Here is a 12,883-nt window from a genome sequence, read left to right as displayed (position 1 = left end):
AATTTTCCATTGAAGTAGCTCTATAAATAGAGCAATTCAATTGTGCAAAGATTAGTGAATGAGAAGAAGAAAGAAAAGAGAAATATATCTAATAGCAATAATATACATTACTTCCTCTGGAACAGCTTGTGTCGATATATTACTCTGCAACTGCTTCGTTCCTTCACCGAGTAAAGGTTATCTCTCTATAAATTTTGCCTATTTATAACACTTCAAACTTTCTTTAACTAAAAAGAAAAATACATTGGCGAATAACGTAGAATAAAATTTTTTGAGTGCTAATAACAATTATATATATATATATATATATATATTTTTTTTTTTTTGTTTAATTTCTCTGGTAATTTTTGAAAATGAAATTTGAGATCTTCACATCTTTCTCCTTTTGTACATCTCTCGTTCTTTCTTTGTATCATTTCAATTCAAAGATAAGAAGCACATATGAGGTTAGCCAACTTGGTTAAAGCGCCATGTTTCGGTACCTAAGTTTGAATTTCTCATTTTTTTTTTGAACAAACGATATTATTTACATTAGAGAGGAGGTGGTGGACTTAGCCTCATAATGGGCTAATAATAATGTGGTTCAAATTTGAGAAGAATCGAACCTAAGACCTCTTATTTATAAATGATGAGGAATACCATTAGATCGTAATACTAAGCTGCAACTATTTGGCTAAATTAAAGAAAAAGAAATTAAATTCTCAAATGCAAAATCCATGTATAAAAAAAAATTCAGAAAAAAGTATATTATTTTTGGTTAATTCATTAAACCTGGCGTCCAAGATTTTTTTTCCCAACACGTGGCGGAAATTCATTGGATGGGTCCTCAAAGGATTCCCTGATAAAGTCGGTAATCGCTCCTATAAAAACACGGCTGCCTGCCTCGCAAATCCTCCATTGTTCAGAATTCGTGGAACAGTCAGAGACACGCCAATTCCTTCAACCTCTTCAAACTTCTCTCTCGCTTTGCCTCCAAGGTTCGTATTCTTGCGATTCTTTTTTTTTTTCCTGTGATTTTTTATTCGCGGATGAAAAATTTAATTTATTGTTGGTATTAATCGAGATCTGATTGAAATTGCTTAAGACTCCGTATATCTGAAGAATTTTTTTCTATTTGATTTTGTATGTTTTTTATTGACTAATGCGGCCGATTCAGATTACTGATCGTTGTTGGATGGAATTAGGTTAATTTTGTCAAACATTCGTTCGGGTTTTGTTGATTTTGATCATGCTGTTGTGAATTTGTGATTTTTTTTAATTAAATTGTGTTTGGCATATATATTATCGATGATGACGAAATCTAAGGCTTGTTTCTCAAGAACATTCGCAGTGGCCGCCTAAGAGCTTTCGCCTTTCGCCGGGCTTGAGAGCTAGTGCTGCTTTTATCCTTCCTTGGATGTCTGAGATTATGTAAAAGTTTAAAGTGAATCCGTTGCGGGTCTATTACTACCGGGGTTTTGTGTTGATTTAGATATAGAAATATATCAGATGGAATTTTTGGTTTTTGTTTGTGTTTTTTAATTGCTTTTGTTCCTATTTGTTTTTGCCCAGTTGTTTATTGCTGGATGAAATTGTTAGTATGCTAATAATCAAATTTGAAATAAAACTCTTCAGAATATTCAACGTTTATGAAACAATTTTTGTTGAGAAGATAATGCTGATGTGATTCGAGAATCATACTCCTAAAGCATTTCCTAGTATTTTCTGGGTATTGATTCTGCTGATTTGATATGAGGTACTAATACTATGAATTTTTATTAATCGAATTGTGTTAATCATAGATTCATATGTTATATCTATGATGACAACTTCTAGGGCTTGTTTCTCTAGAACATTTGCTGTGGCCGCCTAAGAACTTTCGCCTTTACCCAGGCTTAAGAGCCTACTGCAGCTTTATTCTTCCTCGGATGTTTGAGATTTGTTTAAATTTAAGGCTACTTTGTTCTGATCTGTTAGCATGGGGATTGTGTTGATTTGGATCTTAAAATTATCATATGGAATTTTTGGTTTGCTTCTACAATTTATTGTTGTTTTAGCGATTCTAGTTTTTATGCTTGCGTATTGGGTATTAATCAAATTTGAAAGGAACTATCTAGAATCTTCAACATCTGTATGAAATAATTTTTGTTGATTAAATATTTGTGTGATTACATCAATTATATTTGGATATCCAGTTTTGCTTCAAGAATGAAAACTGATTGATAGGGATGTTTTGTGTGAACAGATGCAGATCTTCGTGAAAACCCTCACAGGCAAGACCATCACCCTCGAGGTTGAAAGCTCTGACACTATTGATAATGTCAAAGCCAAGATCCAAGACAAGGAGGGCATTCCCCCAGACCAGCAAAGGCTGATCTTTGCTGGCAAGCAGCTTGAGGATGGCCGCACCCTCGCCGACTACAACATACAGAAGGAGTCCACCCTCCACCTGGTGCTTCGTCTCCGTGGTGGCATGCAAATATTTGTCAAGACCCTCACCGGAAAGACCATCACTTTGGAGGTTGAGAGCTCCGACACGATTGATAATGTCAAGGCCAAGATCCAAGACAAAGAGGGTATCCCACCAGACCAGCAGAGGCTGATCTTTGCTGGCAAGCAGCTTGAGGACGGCCGCACCCTCGCTGATTATAACATCCAGAAGGAATCGACTCTCCACTTGGTTCTCCGTCTCCGTGGTGGTATGCAAATATTTGTCAAGACCCTCACCGGAAAGACCATCACTTTGGAGGTTGAAAGCTCGGATACCATTGATAATGTCAAGGCAAAGATCCAGGATAAGGAGGGCATTCCCCCAGACCAGCAGAGGCTGATCTTCGCTGGCAAGCAGCTTGAAGATGGTCGCACACTTGCTGATTATAACATTCAAAAGGAATCGACTCTCCACTTGGTGCTCCGATTGCGTGGTGGTATGCAAATCTTTGTGAAGACCTTGACTGGAAAAACCATTACCCTAGAAGTTGAAAGTTCTGATACAATTGATAATGTGAAGGCCAAAATCCAGGACAAGGAGGGCATTCCCCCAGACCAACAAAGGTTGATCTTTGCAGGCAAGCAGCTTGAGGACGGAAGGACACTTGCCGACTACAACATTCAAAAGGAGTCCACTCTGCACTTGGTGCTTCGTCTGCGTGGTGGGATGCAGATCTTTGTGAAGACATTGACTGGGAAGACAATAACATTGGAAGTAGAGAGTTCTGATACCATCGATAATGTGAAAGCAAAGATCCAGGACAAGGAGGGCATTCCTCCGGACCAGCAGAGGCTTATCTTTGCCGGTAAGCAGCTGGAGGACGGGAGGACCCTTGCGGATTACAACATCCAAAAGGAGTCTACCCTTCACCTTGTCCTTCGCCTCCGTGGTGGTTTCTGAATTCTGAATAATGCTTGTGATCTCATCCTGCACTGAACATTGAACAGTTTCCTTTTTGGTTTTGGATTTTCGTATTCGTAAGTTGGCCAATGGATGAGTCACCCTAAAACTATGTAGTTAATGAATAAATGTACTTTCATGTGCATATGCTTGGTTTCTGGTTGCAACATGCAGAAGATGCTTTGTAATATTCTTTCAAGTAGTTCGCTGCTTGTCTTTACCATTGTGCACTTCGTTAAAACGATTTGTGGGCAAAGCTTACACGTCTCTGTATCATTGACATTGACACTGAATGCTACGGTGGTGGAGTGCGATAATGAGACATTATTAAATGCTACGGTGGAGTGCGAATATCGACAACATTCTAGCTCAAATCCGATTGGAAGAAACAGAGAGAAAATGAGATCTCCACAAGCACAAGTCCAAGAAGACCAATTAATTTGAGTTTTTGGGAGTAGGTATGAGGCATCCCTAGCTCCGATTTAGGCCAATGATAGGTTGTTTCGAAGAGAATAGGAGTTGAACAGAAGACATTGCATTGATATTTTAAACGTCGTTTGCTAGTCAGAATTTCGCGAATTTTCAAATAATTCTGTACCTTTTTTATTTTAATTTATCTATGGAGCTAATGTTTGGGAGTATTTAAACAACTGTGATCCGACTTCATCATCTCCATTGTTGGTTTGCCCTCCATCCAGGACACATCGACAGACACGTATTTTATTTTAGCGAATTGTATCCGTTGGGGTGGGGAGAATACAATGTTGGTTTAAGGAAGACTGACCACATTGAGAGGAGAGCAATTTAAGTGGACATATCGGTTGAATAACACATTACTATTTAAATATAATTTCACATAATACCGTATTATTAGATCAAGACATTACAGTGTATTTAGTCCATCTAAGGATTTGTTACTATTTTTTTTTTTTATACAAAAAACCAATTTCACATTAAAGTTAGGCAATAAAAAAGTATTTGGTATAAATAAAATAGTATGTTTATTTTAAAAGCAATAGCCTTCTAACATCAGCTTTTAAAAGCAACATTCATGCTACTTTTAAAAGCTGCTTTAATAAAAATAAGAGTTGAGCCTTTAATGAATATTTTCAATTTCTGGAATACACTCATTAGTTTTTAAAATGACATTGTTTAAGCTTCTAAACTCATTTTTTTCCTTTTGAGAACAAAGTTACTGCTACCACCTACCAATACAAACACTAACTTAACACCACAATTGCAATTATCCCCACCAAAATTGGTAAGACCACCACAATTGTTATCACCAATACTGCCACCACTAATGTTGCCTTCATCGCCTCCACATTATTGCTATCACTGCCACCATCAACACCATAAACAGAGTCACCTCCATTGCCACCACAACCACAATCGCCCCTACCGCAGTCCCTACCACCATTATTACCTCTACACCTCAACCACCAGACTTGACTATTGGCCCCAACATCATACCACTACCTTTGCCGCTGTCATCACCACTGCCGCCACCATCACCATCACTGTCCTCACCACCGCTTCTCATTGCCACCATCCTCACTACCATGTCAATTAAGCCACACCAAAAACAGCTTTCAAAAAAAAAAAAAAACACAGCAATTCCAAATTAACCCTAGAATCTGTCTCCGGACTCTCATAACGACAAATGTAGCATAACGGGAAATGAATGGTCAGATACTATTTCCGGGCACGTGTCCCAAAAACAGATATTGAAGGCAGCATTCGGCGGTCCCGCCCTTGAGAACTACACCAGAGAAAACAATGAAAAAAATTGAGATCATGTTTTATATTTATGTTTTTGGACTGGACAATACTCGAGTATATGCCGAAAAACAAAAAATAATAGCAATAATTGGTAATCTCACAATTATTAAAAGAATCCAAAGTCGAATGGACTCGGCTTAATGTACGGACTTAATTTGGTTGAAAATTGCAGGCTTTGGTATCGAATGATTGAACAAAACAACAAACCATATTGTTGTTGTTAACCGAATTGAAATGCGTGACTTTTATGCCAATTTGTGACAATGCAAAAGGCAAAAAATGTTACCAAACCCTCAACATCGCCAACTCAGTCCTCATTTATTGTTAATTAGTTTGTTAATATATTAGATGCGATGTGATGGAGATATATGAATTGGCCAATTACACTTTTGCTCCTCGTTAGTTTAGAATGTTTTACTTTCGTTCTTGTGGTTTCGACTTTAGCAATTTTAGTCATGTAGTTTGCTTACTTTTACTGTTTTGATCTGTGACGGCTTTATCCCATTAAAATTGAAGATGGAAAATGTTGTTCCACCATATGCATGTGTTGTTCATGAATTTTCGACATTTTGGGTTGTTTTCCCAAGTTCTCATAACACCAGTCCAAGAAAACGATGAATTTTGAGCCCGTAAATTGGAGCTTTAGGGTTCTTGGGGTTTTTGGAATGTCGTTTTGGCTATGTTCTCACAAAGTCATGCACATCAAACGTCAAAAATGTTCAACCATGATACATGCACATCCTACCATTATAGGTTTCCTCCAGTTTTAAAAAAGAGTTTTTACCGATTGGGACCAAATTGCAAAAATAAGCAAATTAAGGAGCCAAAGTTGCAAAAATAAGTTAAGTACGCACTAAAGTTCGTCAAATTTAAAACTACAGGGACCAAAAGTGAAAATTTCCAATTTTAAGTACAGTAACTCTCAAATGGAATATTTCTTATCATGCAGAATAAAAGCATGAAGACAAAGTTAACAGTTGCCAAGATAACAGCAAGCCTTGGATCGTGAACTAATTGGAATTATGGCAGCAAACATTCATACAGGATGAGATTGCCGGCTTGTTTTTATTTTAATTTATAAATCTTGGTTCTTAATATTTGTGGTTAAATAGGTGATGAAGTTGTATAAAGTCTAGAGCCTTGAAAGTTCTAACATTTCAGATCCTCCGGCAAAAATGGGGCACAAAAACAGCATGTTTCGATACGCAGATGGCACCGATAAGTTGTTGATGTTCTTCGGGACGTTAGGCAGCATCGGTGACGGGTTGCAGAACCCTCTCATGATGTATGTTCTTAGTGAGGTTATTAATTCTTATGGGAAGGGTCAGGTCACAAATGCAGATGTAGATAAGGTAATTAAGCATGGTAAATTTTCTCAGCATTTCTTGCAGTACAAGGCATTTAACTGCGTTGAGTATTTGCAGCGCTTGCTAGTTTTGATTCTCCTTTTTCCAGTTTGCACTCAGGTTATTCTATGTTGCAATTGGAGTTGGATTAGCAGCATTTGTTGGTACGTAAATTCGAATGTTAATTAGTAATTACTAGTTTGCCGGGTTATCTGCAGTTTTTCCAACAATTTGTCCTGAGTTTTCTTGCTTGAAGGAAATAATGAAAGATTAAACATTAGAACATGAACCTAATCGCTTTCGTGGTAATTACTACTTCTGCAGAAGGGTTATGTTGGACACGAACAGCGGAGAGGCAGACTTCTAAAATGAGAATGGAATATATGAAATCTGTTCTTAGACAAGAAGTTTCCTTCTTTGACACCCAGACTGCTGGTTCTTCAACAACATTCCAAGTTATCACGATCATCTCCTCCGATGCCACTGCGGTCCAAGTTGCCTTGTGTGAGAAGGTAAGAGTTATTTTCATCATAAATCCAACATATTCTTGAGAGTTTATGCACCGAATTGAAGAACATGCGCATGAATTTGGCGATGAAGTACATGTTTGCTGCTTTCTTTAATGCAGATACCTGACTGCCTGACGTACATGTCAACTTTCTTCTTCTGCCATATATTCGCCTTTATGCTGTCATGGAGGCTGACGTTGGCGGCTATGCCGCTTTCAATCTTGTTCATAGCTCCGGGACTTGTATTCGGAAAGATCCTGATGGGGCTGGTAATGAAGGGAATTGCAGCTTATGGAGTTGCTGGGGGACTTGCTGAACAAGCAATTTCTTCAGTAAGAACCGTGTACTCATACGTTGGAGAGAACCAAACGCTGAATAGGTTCAGCACTGCACTTCAGACAGTTACTGAACTTGGAATAAAGGTAGGTTTGGTAAAGGGAGTGCTGATGGGAAGCATGGGAATGATCTATGTTGGTTGGGGTTTCCAAGCTTGGGTCGGGACTTATTTGGTTACTCAGAAAGGCGAAGATGGCGGTCATGTTTTTGTAGCCGGTTTCAATGTCCTCATGGGAGGCTTGTGAGTTAACTTGCCACTGCATTTCATTTCAATAGTTCACTTTCGATCTTGAACTTATAATCTAGGGTTGTTATTGCAGGAGTATTTTAAGTGCACTCCCAAACTTAACTGGCATCACCGAGGCATTAGCAGCTACAACTCGAATCCTTGAAATGATTGATCGAGTTCCTAGTATCGACACTGAAGACAGAAAAGGGAAGGCTTTGTCACATGTCAAAGGAGAAATAGAATTCCAAGACATTTACTTCAGTTACCCATCGAGACCTGATACCCCAGTCTTACAAGGCTTGAGTCTTAAGATTCCGGCTGGTAAGAGTGTAGGTCTAGTTGGGGGCAGTGGTTCGGGCAAGTCAACCACCATTGCATTGCTCGAAAGATTTTATGACCCCATTGAAGGAGAAATTCTGTTGGATGGACACAAAACTCGTAGACTTCAGGCGAAATGGTTGAGATCCCAGATCGGTCTAGTTAATCAGGAACCAGTTCTGTTCGCAACTTCCTTAAAAGAGAACATACTTTTCGGAAAGGAAGGGGCCTCAATGGATGAAGTAATAACTGCGGCCAAAGCTGCAAACGCACATGACTTCATCGTCAAGTTACCAGACGGATATGAAACTCAAGTATAACATCTTCCACGCGGAAATCTGCTTTTGATTTCCATGCCTAGTTTTCTTCTTATACTCAACGCTTGAACTAGATTTCTATAATGTTATGGTGATAAAAAAAAAAAAAAAAAAAAGCATGTAATTGATCTGAAATGAACTTCTCAGAAACTGATCACGTCACATGATTACTGCTTATAACATCATTTGTATTTTTCCAGGCTGGTCAATTCGGATTCCAACTGTCTGGTGGGCAAAAGCAGCGGATTGCCATAGCGAGAGCTCTGCTGAGGGATCCGAAAATTCTGCTTCTTGATGAGGCAACTAGCGCACTGGATGCGCAATCAGAAAGAGTAGTGCAGGAGGCAATTGATCAGGCATCAAAAGGGAGGACAACAATCATCATTGCCCATCGCCTGTCTACAATCCGAACAGCAGACTTGATTTTTGTTCTTCAAGCCGGGAAAGTAGTAGAATCAGGCTCACACAATCAACTAATGCAAAAGAAAGGGGAACAAGGAGGCGAATACTTCAAGATGGTACAAATGCAGCAGATGGCAGGCAAAAATGAGGATTATGAGGATTTCAGTTCTCCAATATATGAAAAGCCTCGCCGTAGGAGTGTTACGCCAAGCCCCATTAGTTTCAGATCAGTTACTCCTTCTCCAGCCTTCAACCCCACACCGATGTCTATGTCCATGGGAACACCCTACTCTTTCTCTCTCCAATATGATCCAGAAGATGAAAGTGACGATGAAGGCTTCAAGCGCCCGAATCATCCTCCTTCCCAATGGCGTCTGCTAAAAATGAATGCACCAGAATCTGGACAAGCCTTACTTGGATGCTTGGGTGCAATAGGATCCGGGGCAGTACAACCTATAAACGCCTATTGTGTAGGATCGCTTATATCAGTCTACTTCCTTCAGGACAAATCTGAAATTAAGAGACAATCCAGAGTCTTGTCCCTCGTTTTCTTAGGCATTGGCTTTTTCAACTTCTTCACCAATCTCCTCCAACACTACAATTTTGCAGTCATGGGAGAAAAGTTGACGACAAGGGTAAGAGAGAAAGTGCTTGAAAAGCTGCTAACTTTTGAGATCGGGTGGTTTGATCAAGATGAGAACACAAGTGCAGCTATTTGTGCAAGGTTAGCCACCGAAGCAAACATGGTTAAATCTCTTGTTGGGGACCGGATGTCATTGCTGGTCCAAGCAGTTTTCGGGGCTTGCTTTGCTTACACAGTAGGACTTGTGTTGACATGGAGGCTAGCCCTTGTGATGATAGCAGTGCAGCCACTAGTCATCGGGAGTTTTTACGCTAGAAGCATCCTAATGAAGAGCAGTGGTGAGAAAGCACGAAAAGCTCAAAAGCAAGGAAGCCAATTGGCGAGCGAAGCTGTCATCAACCACAGAACCATAACCGCTTTTTCTTCTCAAAAAAAGATTTTGGGGCTGTTTGGTGCTACCTTGAAAGGTCCAAAGAAGGATAGTATTAAACAGTCTTATGTTTCAGGTGCTGGTTTGTTTAGCTCCCAATTCTTCAACACTGCCGCTACAGCTTTAGCATACTGGTACGGTGGGAGGCTACTGGTGGACGGGCAGATAACTCCAAAGGAACTCTTCCAGGCATTTTTGATACTGCTATTCACTGCTTATATCATTGCAGATGCCGGAAGCATGACTTCTGATATATCTAAAGGAAACAGTGCCATTCAATCAGTTTTCGCAATGTTGGACAGGAAAAGTGAGATTGATCCGGATAACCAATGGGGACTTGAAATCAAGAGAAGGATCAAGGGTCGCGTCGAGTTCAGAAATGTTTTCTTTTCATATCCAACAAGACCTGAGCAGATGATCCTTAAGGGATTGAGCCTCAGAATCGATGCAGGCAAGACAGTGGCGCTGGTTGGGGGAAGTGGTTCTGGAAAATCCACCATTATCGGACTCATTGAGAGGTTTTACGACCCAATGAACGGAACAATATGCATAGATGAGCAGGATGTCAAGAACTATAACTTGAGACTGTTGAGGTCACACATTGCATTAGTCAGTCAGGAGCCTACTCTATTTGCTGGAACAGTCCGCGAAAATATAGCCTATGGAAAACAGAAAGCGAAAGAATCTGAGATAAAGAGGGCTGCAAGTCTTGCCAACGCTCATGAATTCATCAGGTAAGAGATTACATTTGACAATAATACACGAAAAAGATTATGTCGATTTGCAGTTTCATAATATGTTAAGATTTCTCACTTTTCATATATTTTGTAGTGGAATGGATAATGGTTATGATACATATTGTGGAGAAAGAGGAGTTCAGTTATCAGGTGGTCAGAAACAAAGGATTGCAATAGCCCGGGCGATACTGAAGAACCCGTCAATCCTCCTACTAGATGAAGCTACCAGCGCGCTTGACAGCGTGTCGGAAAAGGCAGTTCAAGAAGCGCTTGAAAAGATGATGGCTAGTAGAACATGCATCGTCATTGCTCACCGGCTATCTACGATACAGAAGGCCAACTCCATTGCCGTGATCCAGAACGGGAAGGTAGCGGAACAAGGCTCACATAACGAATTGCTTTCGTTGGGGCGCAACGGAGCGTACTACAATCTTATAAAACTACAAACTGGTAGCTCAGCTCCTAGGTGAACCAGATAAATGGTGACAAAGTATTTAAGGATGTTGCATTGTAATATGTAGATTGGCTTTGAATAGTTACCTCAATTTTTGTTATATTATACATAGGCTTGATATGAGAAACCCCATTACCATTTGTATCCGTATCATGAGAAGTTATTCTAACTCAAACATGACCCATGAATTTATCGTGTCCAAATACATGAACTCCAACACATTTGTAAATTTAAAGCGTCGTGCCTTTCTCTCTCATCAAGTATCAACTAATTAACAAAATATGAAAAAGGAGAAATTAGATTCTCATCCTTACTTTTGCTACTCTATTGATTAAAATCTTATTCATTTTCAATTTTTGATCAAGGTCCTTGGTATTAATAACATAATTAATTATTTTAATAATAAAATATTTTTTATTTCTAAATATATTCATTTAATGTTAAAAATGTTACAATTAGTATATTTATATTTATGACTAAATTTTTTATCATATATTTTTAGTTTTAGTTTGTACCCATTTTTAATTTGTAATTTTTTTTTAATTTTTACCAATTTTCTTTTCAATTTTAATTTGTACCCATATATTAATTTCTTTTTGTGCTCATATTTTTTAAAGTTTATTTGTATTTGTACCCATATATATTTTTTTATTTGTACTTTTTATTTTGGTAAATGTACCCATGCTAATTATATGTACCCATTCATGTAAAACTTTTTAATCTTAAAATGTACTCATTCTTAAATATACCAATTTGTTATATGTAAAATGTACCTTTTTTTTATATAAAATCTATTCAATTTTTTTTCTAATCCATTTTTAAACTTATATGGGTACATTCCTTTTTCTTTGATTTTAAAATGTATCCATGTCAAGTTTAATCGAAGAAATTTACTAATGTAATTAAGCCTAATATCTTTCTTTTTTTTTGTCATTTTGAAGAATGTACCCATGTTTTGATACAATAATTTTTTTTGGTTAATTTTGATGAATGTACCCATGTTTATATATATACACACACACACAATAGTATATTTATATTTTAATATTTTTAATCCCATAAATTATGGTTTTTTATTTAAAATCTCATCTATATAAACAACTAAAATTTTTAATTTTTAATTTAAAAAATATAGTAACGTACATAGAAATAAATTATCACATTAATTTCAGGGACCTCGATCAAAAATTAAAAATCAACAAGGTTTCAATCAAAGAATATTCATAGCTAAGGATCGCATCCAAAGTCTCCCTATGAAAAATAACAAAATAATATCAAGTTTTGTATAAATAAAAGTAAAAATCTTCTAAAACTACAACAACTTCAAGCATGACCAAATCTCCAACCATATCATGTGACTATCATGTTTTACCCATTTTTGCGAACTTATCAAAGAAAACACCGAGAATTTTTCAAGGCTCGACTTTTCTTCCTTGGCATCATTATTATTTTTTTTCCAACCCATTTATTTTCCCATCCACCCATGCCATGCGAGTATTTATCAAATATAGCCAAAAATTAACCTTTAATTTCAAAAATGTCACTTTTTATAAAATATTTCAAATATATCCAAAATTCCACTTAAATAGACACAAATACCCTCAAATTTAACAATCAAATAAATTAAAAGCTTTTTAGCCAAAATGATTCGTGACATTGACATAACTCATTAATCTGGTCCTTAACAATTAATGATAATCAATAGTAGTGTTTTTGAATTTGTTATCATGAACCATTTGTCTTTCTTTGAATATGTCCATCGTGATCATTTTAGTTTTTTCGTGAAAAATCTATCAATTACTCTGTTAGTGCGATGATGTGCCACCACGTGGGTTTCACAAATACAATCATATAACGACATGTGGATTAACTTTAAAAACTATTTTTTTATATTTAAAACTAAATAAGATATTAGTAAGAAAAAAGGCGTTGAAGGCATGATTGAAATTCTGCTACTCCCACTTGCGGTAAACGCAGCGGCGCTCAATGTCGGTGATGAGAGGGTCGAAGGGGATAGGGTTGTTGTGGTGGAGTGTAGAAGCGAAGGTGAAATTGAACCGAAACTTGAGG

General features: G+C 37.6%; 2 protein-coding genes and 1 non-coding gene across 4 annotated transcripts; all 3 read left to right on the top strand.

Annotated features, from left to right (window-relative positions):
- The first annotated feature begins 839 nt into the window (after window positions 1-839).
- Window positions 840-3,515, top strand: LOC103427304 (polyubiquitin). Of its 2 annotated transcripts, none has more exons than XM_029100190.2 (2): window positions 840-977; window positions 2,225-3,515. In XM_029100190.2, exon 2 carries the CDS (start codon window positions 2,225-2,227, stop codon window positions 3,368-3,370), a length of 1,146 nt encoding a protein of 381 aa, XP_028956023.1. In that variant the 5' UTR covers window positions 840-977; the 3' UTR covers window positions 3,371-3,515. The 2 variants fall into 2 exon arrangements, with proteins under 2 accessions (XP_028956023.1, XP_070675364.1); XM_070819263.1 differs by having other exon boundaries at window positions 900-1,184; window positions 1,478-3,515.
- Window positions 1,283-1,408, top strand: LOC114824260 (small nucleolar RNA SNORD14). Its single transcript, XR_003772399.1, has one exon. It is a non-coding gene; the product is annotated as a small nucleolar RNA SNORD14 (small nucleolar RNA).
- A 2,628-nt stretch (window positions 3,516-6,143) lies between the features above and the next one.
- On the top strand, window positions 6,144-10,990 carry LOC103427303 (putative multidrug resistance protein). The gene is made up of 7 exons (XM_017330098.3): window positions 6,144-6,504; window positions 6,608-6,662; window positions 6,823-7,010; window positions 7,127-7,584; window positions 7,664-8,204; window positions 8,408-10,356; window positions 10,454-10,990. Exons 1-7 carry the CDS (start codon window positions 6,328-6,330, stop codon window positions 10,827-10,829), a joined length of 3,744 nt encoding a protein of 1,247 aa, XP_017185587.1. The 5' UTR covers window positions 6,144-6,327; the 3' UTR covers window positions 10,830-10,990.
- The last annotated feature ends 1,893 nt before the right edge of the window (window positions 10,991-12,883 follow it).

The sequence above is a fragment of the Malus domestica genome, chromosome 03, assembly GCF_042453785.1.
Source record: "Malus domestica chromosome 03, GDT2T_hap1".
NCBI lineage: Eukaryota > Viridiplantae > Streptophyta > Magnoliopsida > Rosales > Rosaceae > Malus > Malus domestica.
This window is presented reverse-complemented; position numbering and strand designations above follow the sequence as displayed.